General features: G+C 45.3%; 1 protein-coding gene across 3 annotated transcripts in view; it reads left to right on the top strand.

The window, feature by feature from the left end:
- LOC137656568 (uncharacterized) overlaps positions 1-23939 on the top strand; it is a 73710-nt gene that overhangs the window by 39480 nt on the left and 10291 nt on the right. For all 3 annotated transcript variants that reach the window (XM_068390743.1, XM_068390752.1, XM_068390746.1), the window contains 4 exons: positions 5768-5939; positions 13385-13476; positions 13768-13872; positions 21037-21175. In XM_068390743.1, the coding sequence (XP_068246844.1) occupies positions 5768-5939; positions 13385-13476; positions 13768-13872; positions 21037-21175 (508 nt within the window). The remainder of the gene's footprint in view (positions 1-5767; positions 5940-13384; positions 13477-13767; positions 13873-21036; positions 21176-23939) is intronic.

The following is a 23939-nucleotide window of genomic DNA, read 5'->3' as shown; positions in this document are numbered from 1 at the left end:
TTCAAGCGGGTAACGTTGTTCTCGAGTTACTCTCGTCCCTAGTCTCTGTACGGGGAGGAAGGATAAAACGTTTTTAGTTTTTTATTCTCGTCCCCAGGCTATGTGCGGTGAGAGATTGAAAACGTAGTTTATATGAACTAGTGTTTAGTCTCTTTCCCAGCCACTGAATTTTTTATCTTAAAATATGTTTTCTGTTTTTTGCTGGTATTAATGAGCTTGCATTATACGACTGATTTCGCAATTACTACCTTTTAATGAAGGGTAGAATTGCGTGTTTCAGGTAGAAATCAGTAAAAGTTTCGATTTCAGTGAAATAAGTGCAAAACAGAAAATCGAAGTGATAAAGTGATATGCGCAAAGTGTTACAGTGTTGCGTCCGAGGGTTCGTCTGTTCGTGCCTGTCGTTCACCTAGTCCGGGACCTCTTGCAAGCTCCCAAGCCCAGGGGAGAAGTAATGTCGAACGACTTATGGGTTCGAGTGGCCTTGATCAACGAACAGACGTTTCCCTCTATGGTATCGGGTGTATCTTACCAAGATCTCCCCTACCATAAGACGAGAGAGACGTTTTTTCTCCTCGTCATCCGAAGGCTTTTCGCATAAGAAACCTGTCACAAGGTTTCGAAGCCCTTAAGCGAAAGTCAGTCCTTTCAGGACAGGTCCAGCGTCCTGGTTACAGCCATTAGGACAGCTCTGACCCTATGCAGTCATCGGATAACTGCTCGCCGCCTAACAAAAGCGTAACACAGACTCCGAGAGTCTTTTTTGTTGGCAAAGTGTTGCGGTCACAGACGTTACCCTCGTCTCTTACCACAACCATTTCCGTTGATCCTTAATGGGTTGTATGGCAAGACATGCAGAATATGCTTGCCTCCCTTATGGAAGACTATTCTGCCGATTAGTCCGTTGAGTCTAGCCGTTTATCTCATCGATATCCTGGCTTTCAGCCAACCTAACGTTCCTTTGTGCTTCCTGTTGACGTTGGCGTAGCTAAGTCACGTCAGTCAGGTTGTTTAGAACCACACTCGATGCGGTCTCGTGTGGTTTTTCAGCCGCATTTGGACGTTAGGCCACTTGCTGATGCTCCTGTTGACGTTCATGACGTTCGCTAACAATCGGAGTTGACTTGTTTTGACGCTGTGCGTCAACCTCCGCGTTCTAGAGTTGTTTTGACTGCTCAGTCTAGGCAGTCAAAGCAGTCTCGAGTGGACGCTGTGCGTCCTCACGCACCTGTTGTGGTTGACAGTTCAGTTGTTGACAGTTCACAGACTGTCAAGCAGTTACATGACGTTGCGTTCTGGTCCGCTACTAATGCACCAGTGAGTGTGGACTCTGCTTGTAAAGCATTGCCACCACGGTAGGTCTCTCCCTTGCTTGAGACTCAGCTTTTATCGGACAAGGTTCCTGTAGATGAGGAAGTTGCTGTTCCCCCTCCTACTGATATTCCCTTGAGGACTCTGTCAGATGGAGAGGAGCCTAAAGCTGGTTAGCCCCCTATGGACTTTAATTAAATCATGATGATTTTTTTTTAAGGATCTTTGTCCGGATCTTTTTGTAACTGCTGCTCCTCGTTCGCCTAAACGTCAGAGCTTACACTAGGCCTAGCTACTTCGAAGCCGTTGTTTTTAAGCTAGTGCTCTCTCGCTCTCCTAGAGAGCTTTACGTTGGCTAGGCGACTGGTTTATCACCAGGAGGAGTTTGGGGGATACAGCCTTTGCTTCCCCTTCTTTTAAACTGGCTTATAGAGCGAGAGTCTGATATGACACGAGAGAAGTTCTCGGCTTGGGAGTTCATGCCTCTGCCCAGATAGACTTCTCAAATCTCGTAGACTCTCCCTGGCTCCTGGCCAGGAGACGCTCCAAGTTTTTTACAGGTCAACTTCACAGCTGTTTTCGAGCCTTTGAAGTTTTGCTGTACTATTATGTCATGCATAAACAAGGCTTTCAGGGATGGAAAGCGGTACCGCCTCAGTCGCTAACCCCGTCTGTTGCCGCACCTGCTCCCGTAGACCCTAAATGGGCTTTGCTGCAAGACAGGCAGTCCAAGCTTGCATCCTTGATAGAGGACTTTAATGCGAAGAAGGTTGCTGCCGAACCTTCTGGCCAACAACCTTCCAACCGGTCGGTTGTGCGCCCTGTTGACGCTGAGGTAACCTTCTCGCGTCTGCCAGTTGAGGTGGTTCCTCCACCGATGCGACCCAGTGTGGGTTGCCAGCCGCACGTTGACGTTAAGCGACGCTCGGAGGTGGTTGTTGACGTTCAGGACGTTCAACAACCAGCAGAGGTGACTTGTTTTGACGCAGTGCGTCAACCTCAGCAACCCGGTAGGGTGTTGACTGCACAACCCAGACGGTCTAGACAGTCTCGGGTTGACGCTGTGCTTCCTCGCGCACCCATGGTTGTTGACAGTTCACAGACTGTGCAGCAGTTCCATGATGTTGCGTCCGGCTCCGTCACGCATGCACCAGTGCGACCGGACTCAGCGAGCCAGACGTTGCCCACTCCGTTGCCGTTTCCTCATCAGTTTTCAGATGAGGAACCCTCTGATGAGGACGTTGCTGAACAACAAGACGATCAGCCCCCAGAATAGATCAAGCCCTGCTATCCATCCAGAAGATGCTGAAGAAGGAACGCTGCTCAGTCAGGCTGTGGATGAGTCTGGTAGGGACGCTGTCATCCGTGGAACAATTTGTGTCACTAGGAAGACTACACCTCCGTCCTCTTCAATACCATCTAGCTTTTCACTGGAAAAAGGACAAGACGCTAGAAGCGGTCTCGATCCCGGTTTCCGAAAAGATAAAGTCTTGTCTGACTTGGTGGAAGGACAATATCAACCTAAGAGAGGGTCTTCCCCTGGCTGTTCAGACTCCCAACCACGTTCTCTTCTCGGACGTATCGGACGTGGGCTGGGGCGCGACACTAGACGGTCGGGAATGCTCAGGATTGTGGAACTCGAGTCAGAGGAGCATGCATATCAACTGCAAGGAGCTGTTGGCAGTACATCTGGCCTTGAAAAGCTTCAAGTCTCTCCTTCGAGGCAAAGTGGTGGAAGTTAACTCGGACAACACCACGGCCTTGGCGTACATCTCCAAACAAGGAGGTACCCACTCACTGACGTTGTACGAGATCGCAAGGGACCTGCTCATCTGGTCAAAAGGTCAAGACATCTCCCTAGTATCGAGGTTCATCCAAGGCGACTTGAACGTCATAGCAGATTGTCTCAGTCGGAAAGGGCAAGTAATTCCAACCGAATGGACCCTCCACAAGGATGTGTGCAAGAGACTTTGGGCCACTTGGGGTAAACCATCCATAGATCTCTTTGCAACCTCGCTGACCAAGAGGCTTCCAATCTATTGCTCTCCAGTCCCGGACCCAGCAGCAATACATATAGATGCTTTCCTCCTAGATTGGTCACATCTGGATCTCTACGCATTCCCACCGTTCAAGATTGTCAACAAGGTACTGCAGAAGTTCGCCTCTCACGAAGGGACAAGGTTGACGTTAGTTGCTTCCCTCTGGCCCGCGAGAGAATGGTTCACTGAGATACTTCGATGGTTAGTAGACGTTCCCAGAAGTCTTCCTCTAAGGGTAGACCTTCTACGTCAGCCACACGTAAAGAAGGTACTCCAAAGCCTCCACGCTCTTCGTCTGACTGCCTTCAGACTATCGAAAGACTCTCGAGAGCTAGAGGCTTTTCGAAGGAAGCAGCCAGTGCTATTGCTAGAGCAAGGAGAGCGTCTTCCATTAGAGTCTACCAATCGAAGTGGGAAGTCTTCCGAGACTGGTGCAAGTCAGTTTCTGTATCCTCGACCAGTACCTCTGTAGCTCAAATAGCTGATTTTCTCTTATACCTGAGAAAAGGACGATCCCTTTCAGCTCCCACTATCAAGGGCTACAGAAGCATGTTGGCATCGGTCTTCCGGCATAGAGGCTTAGATCTTTCCAAACATAAAGATCTGCAAGACCTCCTTAAGTCTTTTGAGACCACCAAGGAGCGTCGTTTGGCTACCCCTGGATGGAATTTAGACGTGGTACTAAGATTCCACATGTCAGACAGGTTGGAGTCGTTACAATCAGCCTCCCTGAAAGATCTCACTCTTAAGACTCTTTTCCTGGTATGCTTAGCCTCGGCTAAAAGAGTCAGTGAGATTCATGCCTTCAGCAAGAACATCGGATTTTCGTCGGAAAAAGCCACTTGTTCGCTGCAACTTGGTTTTCTAGCCAAAAATGAGCTGCCTTCTCGGCCTTGGCCTAAATCTTTCGATATTCCCAGCTTATCGGAGATCGTAGGCAATGAACTAGAAAGAGTCTTATGCCCTGTTAGAGCTCTTAAGTTCTATTTAAAGCGTACTAAACCTTTACGAGGCCAATCTGAAGCTTTATGGTGTTCAGTTAAGAAACCATCCTTGCCTATGTCAAAGAATGCTTGGTCAGACTTTATCAGATTGTTAATACGAGAAGCTCATTCACATCTGAGTGAGGAAGACCGAACTTTGCTTAAGGTGAAGACGCACGAAGTTAGAGCTGTAACAACTTCCGTGGCCTTTAAGCAAAATATATCTCTGCAAAGTATAATGGACGCAACCTATTGGAGAAGCAAGTCAGTGTTCGCGTCATTTTACTTGAAAGATGTCCAGTCTCTTTACGAGAACTGCTACACACTGGGACCATTCGTAGCAGCGAGTGCAGTAGTGGGTGAGGGCTCAACCACTACAATTCCCTAATTCCTTATTCTTTTAATCTGTCTCTTGAAATGTTGTTTTTTTATGGGTTGTCCGGAAGGCTAAGAAGCCTTTCGCATCCTGGTTGATTTGGCGGGTGGTCAAAGTCATTTCTTGAGAGCGCCTAGATTAGGGGTTTGATGAGGTCCTGTTGTATGGGTTGCAACCCTTGATACTTCAGCTCCTAGGGGTCGATCAGCATCCTAAGAGGATCGCGAGGCTCCGTAAGGAAGACGTACTTAAAAGGCAGAGTAATTGTTCAAGTCGACTTCCTTACCAGGTACCTATTTATTTTGTTTTTGTTATTTTGATAACTTCTAAAATGAAATAAAAAACTCTTAGCTCATAAAATGTAAACATATATTACTGGTCTCTACCCACCATCCTGGGTGTGAATCAGCTATATATTCACCGGCTAAGTTAAATATTTAAAAATGATATTTTAATTATAAAATAAATTTTTGAATATACTTACCCGGTGAATATATAAATTAAATGACCCTCCCTTCCTCCCCAATAGAGACGCAGTGGGACGAGGAGAAAATTGAGTCTTTGTTTACATAAGAGCTGGGTATCTGGTCGACAGATGGCGCTGTTGGGCACACCCGCAACCTGTGTAGCGATCGCTGGCGAGTTTTTTCCGTAGAGTTTGTCTGTCGAGCAACAGAGTTGCAGCTATATATTCACCGGGTAAGTATATTCAAAAATTTATTTTATAATTAAAATATCATATCACTACCTTCCATCTTTACACTTTAGTCTATTAATTAGCAGAAAGGAGCTTTTAAGAAAAGTATATTGTAAACATTTGGAACATCTAGAATAATGGAACTTAAAGTATGAATCTACATTTGCCCTAAATTATCACATTTTCCTGGGTTAGCTTTTCATTGCTGTAATGGCAATTGAATTAAAAACCTGATTACACGTGGGCATACTTCCTTGTGTATATATACAGTGGTGGGTTGCTACCATAAATAGTAGCTTCATCTATTGCAGACAAAAAACTGGAATAAAATGTTATCCTTTGAATTTGTTTTTCATTTTAGATTTGGGCTCTTTTTGGAGTGCATTCTTCTGGTGGTTCCTCTTACTCTAAGCTTCACTCACCTCTCCAATTACACACTCGAGCTTAGTGCCCTTATGCTAGGAACTGCGGGCATCGCGGTCTTCTTCATTCGGCCAACTGTGTCAGCATGCACTGTTGACAGTAATCCGAGGGTATGTGTACATGTATTACAGTAAGTGCTCTCAAGTAAGCAAATGTATTCCAAGAGGGGATTCTTATGCTGGAAGGTTCTAGAGTCTACCATAATAACCTAGGCATCCAGCTCCGTAACCGCAAATGTCAGGGTGCCAGAGAATTCTAAATCAATCGATCAATCCACACCCCCAGTGTCCCTCTCTAATCTCCATTACTTTCAGGCAGCTGATCTTGGCAACATGAACTTGTCTCAATATTTCGTTCAGTTATTTGAACATGATAAAATGCTTTTAAAAAGAAGTTAATAGTTATATATTTAATCTTGCACTTTATACCATTGCTAATGTTTTGCACACTCTGGTTCTTATATTTGAGAGCTCCTAAAGTTAAAAGATTTTATATAGGAAACTTAATGTTTGTTCATTAATGACCTATTTACCTTATATAGTATTCAGAACTCCCCTTATCCTTGTGGAGTCAGTTCTGAATGTCTTTCAATATTCTGTCACTGATACCTTTCAAAAGACCTGTAATATTTACTAATCTTGATTAGCTATTGATATCTATGGTTTGATGCCCATTGTTTTTCACAACGACAGTAAATGTAACATAATGAGGGGCTGATTCATTATGCGATGACAGCCTGGGACAGATCTTCAGACCTTTTAGTTTCATGTGCTGGTGAAACTGTATTTTGGCTATATAAAGCTGGTATTGTATTTATCCTTTGCTGTTTGGGTATCGTCCAAAGAATTTGTATTTCTGATATAATCTTTACAAAAGGCATTAAATCATAGTAAATATTGTGTTGTTATTTATCAAAATGCATCTATTACTGCTATTACTGCATGACTAGAAGCGTTTGCCCATTTTGACAGTTACTGTTACTCATAGCAAGAATACTTCTTCAGAACTGTAAAAAGTCTGGAGGATAACCATTCGTATGTTCTTAGAAAACTTTAATGTATCTGTGTGTATACTGTAGTTAAATAAGAATGACAACTTTATAATAATTTGTATTTTTCCTAACTATACAAACCTGGAGCTCTTTACATTGGAGTAGGCTATTATTTCAGTTATATCTGAAACTAGCTGTTGAAGCTTTCGCGAAGTGTAACTACCCTCCGCTAGTTAGCAAAGGGAGTTAGCAGGCTTGCTCTCACCAACACTAGTAAACAACCGTCACTTTTTATTTTGGCTGGGCAGAGTAAAGACATAGTCTTGCTTTCCCATCAAAACCTTTTAACTGGCTTATGACTAAATGCAAGTGGCCTAAAAGTTAAAAAATCCCTTTTTATTTTCAGATGCCGACCCTGGATCTCCCTTAGGTATAAACTGTCGCTTCCCTTAGCGAAGCAACGCTGGCTACTATCGCAGAAAGCTTTTTCCATTGCTGCGTACGGTAACTCCTGCCTTCCTTGGGGCTCTAGGGTCTCCCCGCTAAGGAATGGTTTTGCCTTTCCTCACCTTCATTCCTGCAGTTCTGGCATAGGAATGAGAGCAGTGGCAGACTGGTTTACTGCGGGGTCTCGAGTTGGGGTATCCCTATGGGGTGAACCCACAAACTAGCTTCGGCTACTTTTCACAGGCAGCACTCGATGCCAACCTTCAATTTTAGCTCAGCTCGTTGACGGCAATCAGAGAGTGGTACCCGGAGGTCCGTATCCAGGTGTTGGACAACTTTCCCCTCCGAGGGAGAGTTAATCTTCACCGGGGGTTGGGCAACTTTCCCTTCCAAGGGAGAGTTACCCTCCACCAGCCACTCTGCAGCAATCTTTCTGCTTGTGGGGAGAATTGTTGACAGCCTTTCCTGTCATCAGAAGAGATGGCTTTCGCATGAGTGATTTCCTTCATGGGGAATTCCTCCGGCAAGAATTGGATTTGTCCATGCCCTGATCTTGCTCTTCGGACCAAAAGCTCTTTGGAGCAAAGGCTCTTTAGAGCTTGGTGATGACGGAGTTAAGAGACTGCTTGCAGTTCCTGCACCTTGTTGTAGTACCCTCAGGGTCTTTGCGGTCGCTGGCTTCTTCCATTGACGAGTCTCATAGGTGATAACTCTTCATGGATATTGCTACCATTGTGCATGTTGGATACAACAAAACTCAGCCCTCAGGGTTTCAACCTCTTACAAGGGAGAAACTGCTCGTTGGCTATAACTTTGGGGAATTTACCTACATCATGACTGTGGGGCACAATAAAGCTCATGCTGCTTTGTTTGGCCAGGCCCTTCGGGACCTACACCTCATGGTTTCAATATCTTATGAGGAAGACACTGCTGTTCTTCAAGTTCAGCTCAGCCTTTTTTGTTTCCTTCCAAGGGAGGGCATAATGTTACTTGCCTACCCCCTGTGGCATGTAGGAAGAACATGAGTATTTCACAAAGACCTTAGTTTTGGAGAGAAGTCATGTACACTGTTTTGCCCCTATCCACTGAGCTCTAATGAGGTGGGTTGGCGAGTTCTTCTGTCTGATGAAGGTCTGCGAACTACTCAGGTTGCTCACCGTAGTATTACTCGCATAACCTGTACCCATTCTTACAGGTGAGAGTTAACTCCTCGTTGACGCTGGCCAGCGCTTCCTGGCTCCCGGCAGCATTCACTAATACTCGCCAGCATTCACTATCTTTCACTAATTCTCGCCAGTGTTCACTAGCGTTCGCTGCCAAGCCTGGACAAACCTGCCTTGTGTTTGTGTTCATTGCGTAATGGCCCAACAAACCCTAACATGCCAGACTACTATGTTTCTTCATGGGAGGAGAGTCCACCGGACACCAAGCATAGCGAGGTGTGCAGGCAAACTCCTCTCCCTGAGAAGGTTTACACAACTAAAGGTGTTTGCTAATACCCCATAATAAGAGGCTGATACAAACTCCTTCTGTTGCACATTCTTGCTCGCCAAGACAAAACCCTCAGGGTTATTACCTCTAATAGGGTTTACTGCCAATCTCTTGCGAAGGGCACATACCATCATTTTGCCCCCAGGGCACATCGTCTCATTAGATGTTGAGTTTTGTGAAACTTAATCCTTCGAGGTTACTATCTTTGGCTTCTTTTCCCTACGAAATGGTGGCGGAGAGACAAACACTTAATACCGATGTAATTTTGATCGGTGCGCTAGCTGCATCTACTTTTCATGGGTGCACACATACTCACGAACATGTTAACAATGCCATATCTAGTAGAAGATCAATTTCTCTGGACAATAGTGCTGTGATTCATCTCAAATACATTATTCCCACAATCGACTCCACGAGCTCTGTGTAGTTACTCATATACGGAAATGTGTTCAAGAGGCTCAGACTCATTTTTGAACACTTACCCAGAAGCAAAGAATTTATGTTTACACACAACCGCATGCGGACGAGCAATCTATTACTGCCGACAAAGGCAGTTCGCTTTGCCAGTTGCATGCATTACTCTCACTGGCAGATGTACACTTGTGGGAGATAACAAGGACTATATACCATCATACAATTGGAACCCTGCTCTAATAAATCATTAGATTCAAGGGTTGTATTCCTTATGGAAAGTCAGGTCATGCATTGGCCTCCTACCTTCCCATAACTAGACATAGCTAGTCTACCTCGAAGTAGACTCTTCCTTCATTCCAGACAGTTTCTCCCTAACATTCGTATCGGTCGTTGTAGTATTAAAAGAACTTAGACTCCAAAACTTTGCATAAGCAAACATTTGGAACTTTATCCCGTTTTGGCAATCAGAAACAGGTAAATACGAAATGTATTTGTTATTTCTAAGGGATCTTGGTCATAGAAAGAAGGAGGACTCAATTGCGCACGTTGATTAATGTTCTCCAATCAAATTCCGGACTCAACAAATAATTCGGGCTGCCCCTGTATGTTTGTCTGACAATGTATTGAAGATATGTCTCAATCTTGCTTTTCGGAAGTAGTTGCATGCGATTGGTCGTTATTGCTTGACAGTAATTGCTTGGGAGATTTTCTTTAACCCTTTTACGTACTGGTACATTTCACAAAAGCCATCCCTTTACCCCCATGGACGTACCGGTACGTCCTTGCAAAAAAATGCTATAAAAAAGTTTTTCTTCATATTTTTGATACTTTTTTGAGAAAATTCAGGCATTTTCCAAGAGAATGAGACCAACCTGACCTCTCTATGACAAAAATTAAGGCTGTTAGAGCAATTTAAAAAAAAATATACTGCAAAATATGCTGGGAAAAAAATAACCCCCTGGGGGTTAAGGGTTGGAAATTTCCAAATAGCCTGGGGGTAAAAGGGTTAATACCATCTTTCTCTTGAGAGTACTGGCTACTCTGGTGTTACCAAACCAAAAGCATACTTACATGACCAACTCCCATTGGATTGAAGGCAGTTGGAGGACAGGATTCCCCCCCCATACAAAACGGTTGCTTACAACTGATTGCAGGACTCGACAGCAATCGACTTGAAATGTTTACTATCAGCTCCGCGAGCATAACTGATAAGAGTGGATCTTTCGCTCAATTCCTCTCAATTGAATTTGCCAACCCTTCGAGAGTGGAGCAACAGTGGAGAGTATTTCCCCTACTAGTCTGCCAGTGATGGGGATGCTTTAGGAGCAGTTGGCAGAGATGGATGCTCCACGGGGCCAAACCTTGGTCGGTCTCCGTACCCAGAGAGGGGTACATCGTCCCTTTCACACTCTCTTGCTGTGGAAAAATGCATAGGAAAACCACAAATTATTTCTAGATTTATTTCTTATAATCACTTTTATTGTTTAGTTTGTATTAGTACTGTGCATGAATGTGTAATGTTTATTTTGTTTATCTCCAGTCCATCACTAAAAATTCTTCTTTTTATTGCAGAGTAATGGTGCCCTGCACCAAGTGGGGATCTTATGCTAGTAATTTATTGTAAGATGAAGATTGTCAAAAGAAAAAGGGTCACTTGGATAGATAAATTGAATTAAAGAAACCTGTATTGAAGCCTATTAAAAGCTAGGCGGCCTGAACGATTAGAACTCACCTTTGCTTTTGCCGCTCTTTAAACTTCAATCCAGTTGTCATGTAAGGTATCAGTGGCCAAGTGACACACAGTTTTGTCCCTGAGTTTGTGGCTAAGATTCAAAATCAGGCTTTAGGGGGTCCTAGATTTGGGCCCTTCCAGATTGAGTGTCTCCATTCTGTAACAGATGGCCCAGACCAACTATTACTCTGCACTGTGAGGGCACTGAGGTAATACATAAAAAGAACCCCCAAAGCTTGCCCCTCAGATCAGCAGACTCTTTGTGAGCATGGGAAGAACCAAAAGGAAGATTACAAAAAACTCAATATCTTCCTGGATTAAACAATTAATAGAGAGAGCCATACAACCAGGCTCTTCACCTTCCGGTCATCATCACTATTCTTACGATGTCAGCACATCTGGGAGTTCAAAAATAATTTCTCTGTGACGTAGGTATTACAAGACGGGCATGTGGAAACCACAAACAATGTTCACGTCCCACTACCTGTAAGACATAATACACAGGAACCTGGATATATTTATTTTAGGTCCTGTGGTAGCTACACAAAACAGGGTCAATAACACCTCAGCTGCCTTGTAGGACAAGTAGCAGTTGGTTAAGGCAGATGTTACCCACGAGTAAGTCTAGGATGAATGTGTGAGTGACTGGCCTCTCCCCTATTTCACCCTCCTCTCTCTTGGGGTTTAGCATCTGAGGAACTATGCAAGCTGATCTGCTGACTGCAGGTGGGTACCATGACCCTTGTGTAACTTAATATATATTTTTATATACCGTATTGTATTTGTTATGTCCCCATTCTCCAAGCGAGGTGAAATCAGGCAACGTCTAGGTTAAGTGAGGAGCTTAGCTCCAAGATTATGCTTACCTGGACAAGTCCCATTGCTAAATTCTTCACTTAGCACCTATTGGCCAGGCCGTCATTCTATAAGTATCACAAGGTGTCAGGGTGCCCTCTAAACAGATTGTGCAAAGCACAGAGCATCACCCCAGGGCAGTCACCAGCCAATAGGTTTCAAGACTTCCACACACTATGGAGTGAGTCTCCTACATAGAGAGGGTAAGGTTTGTATATATTGCGAGAACAAATGACAAATTTGGAGTAATTTGTATTTTTCCTAACTATACAAACCCAGAGCTCTTTACACATACTGTTCCCGCCATCACCTTCCCCCGGAAGTCTTGCCGCAATTGCAAAGTGACGGTTGTATACTAGTTCTGCTGTGAGTGGGGTGATTCGTCTATCCCTGCTAACCACAACCGCTAACTAATGGAGGGTAGTTACACCTCACAAAAGCTTTAATGGGTGGTTTCAGCTATCGCTGAAATAAAACCCCTAGTCTTTTATCTGAGTTCCAGTTTGAGAAAGGCATGGAAAGTTAAGAAGAGTTAAGGGAAGATTTTCCTCTTGTCATGTTATTTGCTTTGTCAGTCAACAGATTTCGTAAGTCCCTTTTGAAGAGGTGAGATTGCTGGGTCAAAACTGCTAAAAATTTGAGTTACCTACGTGGCTTTAAGCTTGAAGGGAGGTGCGAGTGTGGTTGCTACATTGGTCTTGGATTGTAAATTTCTGGATGAAATAACTGGGACAGCTCTGGTTACAGTTTTTTTTAGAGTGAATTGGTTCTTATAGAAGAATTTAAGAACCTATTCAACATTGCTTTGTTTGTTAAAATAGATGCGTTCTTTACTCCTGTACTTATGGTTGGTATGACTATCATAAAACATTAGAGAATCACCTTTGTCAAAGGGGAATAATAAAGACCTAAATGAAGATCGAGTAGAAAAAGGAACATTCAATAATAATTCAGAGAGTAAACTTGAACCTAAGCAAAACTTAGGGAAGACAAGTAAGAAGGCTAATTTAAAAGTAACCAAGTCTAACCAGCTCTATCGCATACATATATGACAATACAGTAATATAAAATGTAATAAAATGTGAATGCTTCACTTACATATTATAAATTAATGATGCAAAAGAAATGTTTGATCTTACAGAAGTATTTGGGATCAAGGTTCCATCCACTGGTTGGAAATCCAAAAGAATATCTTGCCAAACACTTGCCTTACACAGGATGGAAACACGAATAAGATGAATAAATTATGGTAATTTCTATGAAAAATCTATGTACCTATTGATGCTCACCCATACAAATGAAGAATAAAGAAAATGTTTACTTTAGACTGGAGTTTTCTTGCAGTAATTCAAGACCTTGGATTGCCTACTGTTTTCTTTTATTGTTCCAGAAGGAATGAAAGTGTGTGGGATTCCTTTTATGAGAAAAAAAGCCTGATTATAGGCAATTGGTTCATATCATTTTGCAAAGAATTCACTAACTTGGCTGTCATTGAAGTGTATAACTATTTTTTATGTGGGTTGTAATTTTCCCTATCTTGTATAGAAATAACTACAATCAACAGTTTTCTGCTGATTCAGGAATTTATCCATTTCACCAAAAATAAATTTTTTTCCTTCTTTCAGCGACTGAAATATTTAACGTCTGTGCGAGGACAGCTAAATCTTGTAACTGTGATTGCCATCCTGGCTATCGACTTCCGTTGTTTTCCAAGAAGGTATGTTCGCCATCTTGATCATACTCATTCATGATTAGCTAATTTTTGTATTTTGGTAAAAGGACAGTAAATATTTTAATTCATATTCATTTTTTATTTGTCATTAAATGCTTCCTTCAATTAACCGTTTTCAGAGCGTAATGGGAAGCATTCAAAAAGTGAAAAATCTTTGGTGGTAGACATTTACTGCTTTTAAAGAATTGATTAAAGAAAATGAGAAAAATCTCTCTTGGATAATTGCACAACAAAAAGTGAGTAAAATGAATTTGTAATTTAGAGCTTTCTTTCAAGGTTTATCAAGACTGAAGAATATGGATACAGTCTCATGGATGTCGGGGCAGCAGGATTCGTCATCAACAATGGCATTGTCGAAGGAAGAAAGCGGCCTTCTTATAAGTAAGTAAAATGTTTCGCTGTGAAGCTAATTTATTAGATACGTAACATTATCCTAGGTACAGCCTTATACTTTCACCCTTATGTTCTCGTTTATGAGTGATATCGTATATTATTACTATTTTGATAAGATATCCTCCTTTAGGGTTTCTTTTGTTTCACTGAATATAACTGTGACTCAATTGATGCTGTCAACTCAGAGAAGATAATTTTGATTTGTTCCAACATAGAGACTTACCTCGAACTACTTTCTTAGGAGGTACCTGGAATCTCCTCTCAACCAACCAGAGTTTTGTGTAGTTTACCCTACTTCCGTTTTCTGTGAGGACTACCCCAGGCGGAAAGAACGTGCCTTAAGGCTAGTCCCGAGCCAGGTCGCGTGTTAGGTTGGGTCTCGCTCCTCAGTAAGTTCTCCCGACGCTCTCCATTCTCTGTGCGACCCTTTGTGTCCCCGACTCGTGTGTCCCACGTGGTTACCGGGTGGTATCCCTGTACTTTCCCTTGTGTTCTCGCGTGTTCGCTTGATTCCCTTGTGCTTTCCCTGTGTTCCTGTGTCTTACGGTGTTGTGTTGTGCATTATGGAGCAGGCCCGCCGTTGTCCTGGGCCTAGAGCTGGGAAGTCGTGTGGAGCGTTTTTATCCAAGCCGGAGGTTGACCCGCATTCCCTTTGCTCTTCCTGTAGGGGTAAAGTGTGCTCGCCGTCAGACACGTGCCCAGAGTGTGTGTCGTGGAGTGAGATCCAGTGGGTTCGTTTTAGTACGAAAAAGGAGAAGTCCGCTAAGCGATCCCCCAGGAAGGCGAGCACCTCTTCGCCCTTGACGTCGCCAGAAGGGAAGTCTGACGATGTTTCTGTTCCTTCTTCCTCTACCCAGAGTAGGGGACGAAGTAAGTCCGTTGCGGGGAAGAAGCCGATTGCTCTTCCTCAGGAGTCTAGTCTTCGAGATGTTGGGGTTGCTGATTCTTCGCAGGCAAGTGGGGGGCCTGAATGTGCTTTTACTGGGGGTCTTGGAGACTCTGCCCTTATGCATGGGGGGCACGTCTCGTCTGATGACCACATGTGAGGTAAAAATGTCCCTGTCTCTTCGCCCACTTCATGGGCCTATGTTTCAGGTACCTCTGCAGCTGATGGCACCCAAGATAAGATGGACTTGCCGGTAGTGGATCCCTTCGGATGGGGACCCCCAAAAACTCCAGGTAGGTCCCCGTTGAGGATGGAAGATGGCCTTGGTTCCTGGTTCCCCAATGTAGTGCGACCGAACTCTCCCCCAGCTCCTCTTTCGGCGGTTCCTGACATGTTTCTGCACCCTTCGACCTCCGGAACCCAGCAGATCACGAAGACCTCCGTTCCCCATGCGCCTGCCCCTCGGTCGTGTTATGCAGAGTCGTCGGAGTCTTCAGCGGCAGGTTCATCGTTCTCTTCGGAGGGAGAAGCGCGGAGGAGGCGCCGCCGAGGAGTGATAGATCCAGGAGCAGACGTTCCCATTCGAGGTCGCGTTCGAGGTCGAGATATGGTAGAAGGCGTTCCAGGTCCCCGAGGAAGAAATATAGGAGGAGTAGGTCTCCCAAAGAAGAATGGGTCCTCGTCCCCCGCAGGAAGCTCGCGGAATTCGCTGCTATCCCGAGCTCTGCGAGTCGGCGGTCCAGAGACGGTTCTCCAAGGAGGCCCTCTGCCAGCCACAGGATTGACTCTCGTAAGGACCAGAATGAAAGGACCTCTTCAGACAGGCGTAAGGCCGCGAAACAACCGACTCAACCCGCCCAGCGGAGGGAGTCGCTTTTTCGGACGGGCAGCCTCGTCGAGTCAGCAAAATTGACTCAACCGATGGATACGCAGGGACGGCTTCCTCCGTCGGGCAAGCCCACGGAAGCCTCACCCTCTTTGTCGAAGGACATGTTAAGGACGGAAGACCTCACCGACACGGCGGTGCCCGTCCCAAGACTGAGACCTGGTGCGGAGGTGCCCGTCGGCACAGCCCCTTGCCTCCACATGGAGGTGCCCGTCGAGTCAGAATCTCAGCGACAGACGGAGGTGCCCGTCGGACCATCACCTCAGCTTCAGACGGAGGGCGCGGTCGGCGACAGGGAAGGTTCTCCAACCGAGGATTCAGCCTATCGGAAGGTTATAGGCCTCATACGGAGGCATCACAGGATCGAGGAGCCTGTTCCCACCGACGAAGATGCCTGGCATTCCAGCCTTAATCGTCTAATGGAGGCCCCCGTGCAGCAGAAACCCTCCTTAGTGCTACCTGTGGCCAGGGACGTGGTTCTGGGACGTACGTACGTGGACAAGGTTGTGGCGGGCAATGCCGAAGCCCCCAAATCCCAGAGTGCCTCAATATTACTCCAGGGTCTAAGGTCCCAGAGCAAATTTTATGTGCCGGAGGGGCAGCGACCGGGAGCCTGCAAGATGGAGACCTCCCTTGAAGTGTTAGGTCAGGGTGCCCCGGAGGACAGAGCCTCGTCAGCCCCGATTTGTTTTCTCCCAGTCAGAGGCGACGATGATGGAGGAGATGTCTAAAGACTTAGTCAACGTCGCCTCCTGGTTGGACTGGTGGGCGTCAACTCTGGTGGGTGTACAAGCCACCTATGACTTGACAGACCCAGCGAATCAAGCCCTCCTGAAAGAACTCATCATCTCCGGGGTAAGGACACTGAAGTTCTTGACATTCCAGTCTCTTGCCCTGTTGGCCAACTGGATTCTTAGGAGAAGGGATACGGTCCTGACCAAGCTATCCCGGAAAATCCCTGACAGGGAAGCGAGGGCTTTGAGGAGCCTGCCCGTGTGGGGTGACTCTCTTTTTCCCCTGAAACAAATGGAGGAAATCATGGAGAAAGTCATGAAGAGGAAGGAAGTGAGTGGGCCCAGACCTCACTCCATGAGAAGACCCGTTTACAGGAGTACAACGTCGGATGGACCCTCTACTTCTCGAGCCTCTCCTAGCCAGACGAGGAGAGACGCCCCATCTACCTCTTGGGCTCAACCACCGCAGTCCCCCCCGTAGAGGAGCTCCGACAGCACCTGCCTCGTTTAGAACGTCCTACTCAGCTTCCAGGAGAGGGTGTTCAGGTCGCTCCTCCAGAAGGAGATAGGGTGGGAGGCCCCCTACTCCTGCCCAAGCCTCAGGTTGGGGGATGCCTCAGACATTTTTGGCAAGCATGGAAGGACCACGGTGCGGAACCCTGGACAGTAACGGTGTTGAAGGAAGGTTACAGACTACCATTCATAGCAGAACCGCCGCCTCTGTTTCCAGCCAGCCGGGCGGAGTGGCTAGCACCCAAGGACCCCTTGAAGAGGGCAACCCTGCAGGAGGAAGTATCCGCGATGTTGGAAAAAGGTGCGGTGGAAACGGTCCTACATCCGGGCCCAGGCTTCTACAGTCGACTCTTTCTGGTGGAGAAAGCGACGGGGGGTTGGAGACCAGTGATAGATCTGTCAGCCCTCAACAAGTTTGTGTGCAAGACCGACTTCAAGATGGACACCCCAAAGTCGGTCCTGCAGTCCTTGAGGGAAGGGGACTTCATGATGTCCATAGACCTCAAGGACGCGTATTTTCAAATCCCTATCCACCCCTCAAGCAGGAAGTTTCTCCGGGTAAAGAGGGGTACCCAGATCCTACAGTTCAAGACCCTTTGCTTCGGATTGTCAACAGCGCCCCAGGTATTCACGAGAGTCTTCACGACAGTCTCTGTATGGGCTCATGAGCGGAGTATTCGCCTCATTCGATACCTGGACGACTGGTTGCTCCTTTCCTCCTCAGAGGTAGTTTTGAAGGAGCAAGGCGTAGAACTAATACAATTCTGGAAAGTTCTGGGTATCACTATCAACCTGGAGAAATCGCATCTGTCTCCCTCCACCAGGATGACTTACTTGGGGATAGTGCTGGACTCCCGCCTAGTGAGAGCCTTTCCGTGGGAGGAGAGGTTGAACAACCTAGACCAGGTCCTCCAGCTTTTCCTTTCGGGACAGCCCAGGAGAGCCAAGGACTGGCAGCGGTTGATAGGTCACCTAGTGTCATTAGAGAAACTGGTTCCCCAAGGCAGGCTCAGACTCAGGAGCATCCAATGGAACCTGAAGGGGCTCTGGAACCAGTTAGATTCCCCCTACAAGTTAATTCCCGTTCTTCCGCAGGCAAAACAATCCCTGGAGTGGTGGCAGGATCGGGCGAATACCCTCAAGGGGATGCCCTTCGCATCCGAGCCCCCCGAGATGCTTCTCTTTACAGACGTCTCCAAGGAGGGGTGGGGGGTACACCTCCTCAACAAGTCAGCAAGAGGCTCTTGGACGGAAGAGGAGAAAGCACAACACATCAACGTCCTAGAGATGAAGGCAGTCCGAGAAGCGTGCCTACAGTTCGTAGATCTTCTAAGGGGAAACACAGTGGCGTTGATGTGCGACAACGCCACTGTCGTAGCGTACATAAAGAAACACGGAGGTCTCAAGTCGAAGGAGTTGTGCGATCTCGCGTTGTAGATCCTGGATTGGGCCGAGTCAGAGCAAATCGTGATTTCAGCAAGGTTCATTCCAGGCAAAAGGAATGTCCTAGCCGATGGGCTCAGCAGGATGGGCCAGGTAGTGGGTACCGAGTGGTCTCTTCACCCAGGAGTAGCCAGGCTTATCATTCGGAAATGGGGTTCGCCGGTGATGGATCTCTTTGCAACCTGACTGAACTCACAACTCCCCGTATTGTGTTCTCCTGTCTCAGACCCAAAGGCGGCATTGGAGGACGCCTTTCAACACAAATGGGACAACCTCGACGTGTACGCTTTTCCTCCCTTCGCATTGATCAGGCAAGTGCTCAACAGAGTAAGGACAGCTCACAGCTTAAGGATGACTTTGGTAGCACCCTGGTGGCTGGAGAGAGAGTGGTTCGCGGATCTAAGAGATCTAGCGTGTCTTCCCCCGTGGCCTCTGCCCGACAGACCAGACCTTTTGCGGCAACCACACTTCCAAAGGTTCCACGACAATCCTCGGTCTCTTCGCCTTCACGCCTGGAGACTATCGAGCGTCTCCTGAGGAAGGAAGGATATTCGGCAGGAACAGCTGAAAAGATGTCGCGTTATCTGAGGCGGTCTTCGGCAGCGGTCTACCAGGCAAAATGGACCACTTTCACGAAATGGTGTACCTCGAAGAACATCAAGCCTCTGAAAGCCTCGGTTCCGGATATTGCGGATTTCCTCGTACACCTCAGAGACGGGGTGGGCATGTCTATACCGGCCATCAAGGGAGTCTGCGCAGCCTTGGGCCAAGTTTTCCTTCTGAAGGGCATTGATCTGGGCTCCTCTAGGCATATCTCTATGCTCATTAGGAGCTTCGAACAAGCATGCCCTCCGCAAGCCTCCAGGGTACCGCAGTGGGACGTGGCAAGAGTACTGAAAATGCTAAGTGAGCCACCGTTCGAACCCTTGAAGGACATAGTGGACAGGGATCTCACTCTCAAGACGGTCTTCTTGTTGGCCTTGGCCTCAGCTAAGAGAGTAGGAGAAATCCATGGGTTGTCCTACGAAGTCTCTCATTCGAAGGGGTGGCGTGAGGTCTCCTTCAAGTTCGTCCCTTCTTTTGTAGCAAAGACACAGAATCCAGCAGTATGGGACCCTAAGTTCGAAGGCTTCTCAATGCCAGCGATTCCTCGAACAGGGAATCCAGAAGATTTGAAGTTGTGCCCCGTCAGAGCCGTGCGGAAATACCTTGAGAGGACGGCTAATCTCCGCCCTGGTATCAAAAACCTTTTTGTCTCCACGGGTACAACGAAAAAGCAGGTATCTAAGAATACCATCTCCTATTGGCTAAGACATGTGATTGTCAGGGCCTATAGCAAAGCGGGTCTTCCCCTGACAAGTAATCCCAGGCCCCATGACATTAGGGGTCTAAGTACCTCTCTGGCTTTTGAAAAGAATATGGCGGTGGCCCAGATCCTTAGAGCAGGTACCTGGTCGAGCCAGTCGACCTTCACAACTCATTACCTCAAGGATTGCTTGAGGAAATCTCTAGACGGGTTCTCTATAGGGACAGTCATCTCCGCGCTCCAAGCGATTTGACAGTGAAGCCCCAGGTACATTCGTGGGTAGCAAAACCAAGAGACACAGGTTCGTTTCCTTTCACCCTTGTCCCTTTTTCCTTTCCCGACTCGGAGATAGACCCAGATACAGCCTACAAAAGACACGACTTCTCAACTTCGTCACAGAACTCAGCATTGTGGAATTTTTAAGGGTGAGTACTTAGACACTAACATGAGCTCTTTGCGTAGTTTGTGTCCCTACGTTTCGTTTTCCGGATATCTTAGAACCTAGTATCCTACCTAGGTTCCTTGTCGCCCGGATTAGTTGGCTCTAGAGTTCAGGAAGACACTCCCACCTCCTAAAGTGTAAGTCTCCTAAGAAAGTAGTTCGAGGTAAGTCTCTGTGTTGGAACAAATCACAAATTTTTAAGTAATTTGTATTTTTCCTAACATACTTACCGAGAACTACTTTCGGGTAATGGCCCTCCCTTCCTTCCCCGAGTGCCTTACTGACCCTTAGAGATTTTTTAACATCCAGGAACTTACTGAGGAGCGAGACCCAACCTAACACGCGACCTGGCTCGGGACTAGCCTCAGGGCACGTTCTTTCCGCCTGGGGTAGTCCTCACAGAAAACGGAAGTAGGGTAAACTACACAAAACTATGGTCGGTTAAGAGGAGATTCCAGGTACCTCCTAAGAAAGTAGTTCTTGGTAAGTATGTTTGGAAAAATACAAATTACTTAAAAATTTGTGATTTTTGAGAGGCATGAAATGCATGTATTTGTCCTTATTTCAAACTAGCCTCTTTTGATAGTTATGAACACATTTTAGTTATTTGCTCTATTCACCGTATAGAATTATATAAATGGACATGTGCTAAATCATTCTGTGAAAATGTGATGATCACTTCATGTTTTTAGTATTGGAATAAAGATTTGATTCTACTGTATTGTACCTGCTATGTGGGACACCAGGCCATAAGGTTGTGGCTGATGGCAACCCTGACCCTAACTGGTCACCGATGCCATACAAAAGTTACAGAACTGCAGCCAAAAAAAATTTATGAATTCCTATTGTACTAAATTATTTTACAGAGGTAGTGTCTCCACAATCTGGTTTTGGACATTCTTGAATTAAAAAAATGCTCACCTTGGACAATTTTCCTCACAGGTCTGTAGCACGAGATGGTGCAATTCTAACAGCTTTGGGATTTCTGAGGCTGTTTTTAATCAAAGCATCTAACTACCAACATCATGTGACTGAGTATGGGTTACATGCTAACTTTTTCTTCACCTTAGCATTTGTAAAGGTAAGACCTCTGTTTAGTATTCCAGATTCAGTTTATGATACAAATTTTTTCAGAAACAAAAATTGCTTATTTAGGAAAGTTATGTTTTATTCTATATATTGATCCAGAAATACTCCATGTCAGTCTTTGGTTTAGTTTTTCTAATACATGTATTGAAATTGGAGTTTGTCAAAGTTGACCTTTCTAATGAAGCCATGGTCATGAAAATTCACGTAATCATAATGTGAAATTTATTTTATGGTAAAGATATTTACCTTTTCCATATAATCTTTTATTGTTCCGGTAGAAATAGAAACCTTTTTGCTTTATGTAGGAAAGATAACAGCAAAACTGAAAATATGGCAGTCAAAGCTTTTATAAAGAGGTGTAAATAGGTGGCCTGTAATTACCGGACTGGGAGCGAGAAAAGACCCTCCCCTCTGCTTGCTCAGTAAGTAGCCACTTTCATAGCAGCCATCAGTGAGAACAGACATTCTTCTGCTGGGTGGTGATTTTGGTAGTTATATGCTTTCCGGCTTATTTTCTTCTATACTCATGGACACTTGTTCCCAGTTTTGACATTAGCAGTGTCTTGGAACATTGTCCTTGGGTCTGAGACATGCTTAATGATAGCATGCCTTCCACAACTCTAATGGCTGGCTGAAGGTGAACACAGAACTCTCATGTATGCTGCCCATGATTCAGACCTTTTCAAAGTTGGAAGGAAATGGTATTGGGAGGAACAAGCTTTTTTTTTTTTTCTGAGGGAATACCATATTCTTCTTTGCATTCATGTATTTACAAGTAATATGCTTCTAGCAAATGCTGTTGAATCAACATTCACCAACTAGATTGGAACACTGATTTTCAGACTTGATCTGTTATCAGCTTGCTTTTCAGCGACTCAACAAGTGAGTATGCGTACCCTTGTGGATACATGCTCAATACTAACATGTCATGTCACTAATTGCACACAGTGTGCTCAAGGTGAATGCAGGACTCTCGCCTGAACGGCCGCAGTCACCTGAGCACACGCTTATCTTACTCGAGTGCTCACTCTCACCTAAGTTTGTTACCTCTAGGAGCATGTGCATGTCATTCTTTAAATGCGTAACTCACTCAGCGTGCGCCCAAGGGAAACGCAGAACTCTCACCTAAGAATACAATTATTTACTCTTCCGCTAGGGGTAACAGTCCTCCTATGATGCTACCTGGGGGACGATGCCTGCAACCCTGGTGGAGTATGGGACAGTTATCACGTGACGGAACAGTGGACTGTGGACATGCTTCTGTCCAGGTTCTACCTCCCACCAACTTTTCGTCTCCTATAATTTACCACCTGGGATTGGCTAAGGACATAGTCCTCCAGGTAGAGGTTCAGATCATGCTGCACAAGGGCACTCTCTGGAATGCATGCATGTACCTCAACATACGCACAAGCATATTCAAATGATTTCACTTCCAGGAGGTTAATGATGGCTCCCAGAGCTTCTTCAGTTGGTTTTTTCTTGTACAGAAGGCGCCTAGGGACAAGAAACCACTTGTAAACCTTCCAGACATGAATGAGTTTGACTAACTTCATCCAAAATGGAGGACTTCAGATATCATCAGGTAGATGATCAGACTGTTGGACATCATAATGTTGATAAATCTGAAGGGTGTGTACTTCCAGAATCCAATCTATACTGGCTCCAGGAAGTAGCCCGATTTGTTAGGCCGAGCAGAGTGTACCAATTCAATGTACTTTGCTCTGGTGTTTGTACAGCCTAACAAGTCTTTATCAAAGTTTACTCTGGTATGAGCATGGGCACATGCCAACAGCATTTGTCTTCTGCATTACCTGGAGGATTAGTTGATTTTGGCTGACTTGGTGGACAGTATTCTCCTCCAATGGGACAAACTCCTCTTGTCATATCATGATCTGGGGATCATGGTGAATTGGGAAAAGTTGGCCTAGTACCCAAAACAAAGACTGATATATTTGGAATAGGTGTAAAGGAACCAGAGCTCTGTACCACTAAAAGAGTTTGAGTTTTTGGTAACCCTGCATAAGGTTCCTGCATAAGTCTGGAAGGGGCTTCTTCCCACTTAAGGATGAGTCTACTATATAAAGGACGAAGGTTTGTATTTGTACCTGAATAAATAGTGAGTTAGGAGATAATTTGTATTTTTCCTAACTATACAAACCTGAGTCCTTTACTCATACTTTCCTGCCATTACTAACCCCTTAGAAAGTTCCAGCTGCAATCAAAGTACAGTACTACTCAGTGAGTAAGCAGAGGGGCGGGGCTCCCTTGCTCCTGACCAAGTAATTACCAGCCACCTGTTTACATCTTGTTATAAAATTTTCAACTGCTGTGTTCTCCTGCTTTGCTTTTATCTCTCCCATGTAAAAGGTTCAGGTTTTATAGTTAGGAAAAATAAGAATTATCTCCAAATTTGTCATTTTTATCCAAGTTAGCTTTCATACAAAATAGACTTAGTAGAGCAGACATATGTTGATACGCCTGTACTTGCAGTTAAACATGTACATGTGAATACTAACATCATTGTGACAAAAAAAAAAGAATACTTTTTAGATATTAACATAGTATTAAGTCACCTTTTCTAAAGGAATCTTACCAAGTATGTCACATATTTGGTGTTTCGCTATCATGACGAATGGAGAGTCACTATGTTTCTGAGCTTAACCAATAGAAGTTGTATCCTTTATATCACAAATGACAAAAGTCAAATGTATTTTGTTTCAAGGTCAAAATAGTATGTGTAATGTAAAATGTTGATG

This window comes from Palaemon carinicauda, chromosome 1 (assembly GCF_036898095.1).
Source record: "Palaemon carinicauda isolate YSFRI2023 chromosome 1, ASM3689809v2, whole genome shotgun sequence".
In the NCBI taxonomy this organism is placed as follows: Eukaryota; Metazoa; Arthropoda; class Malacostraca; order Decapoda; family Palaemonidae; genus Palaemon; species Palaemon carinicauda.
Note: the sequence above shows the minus strand (reverse complement) of the source record. Positions and strands in the feature narration are given on the sequence as shown.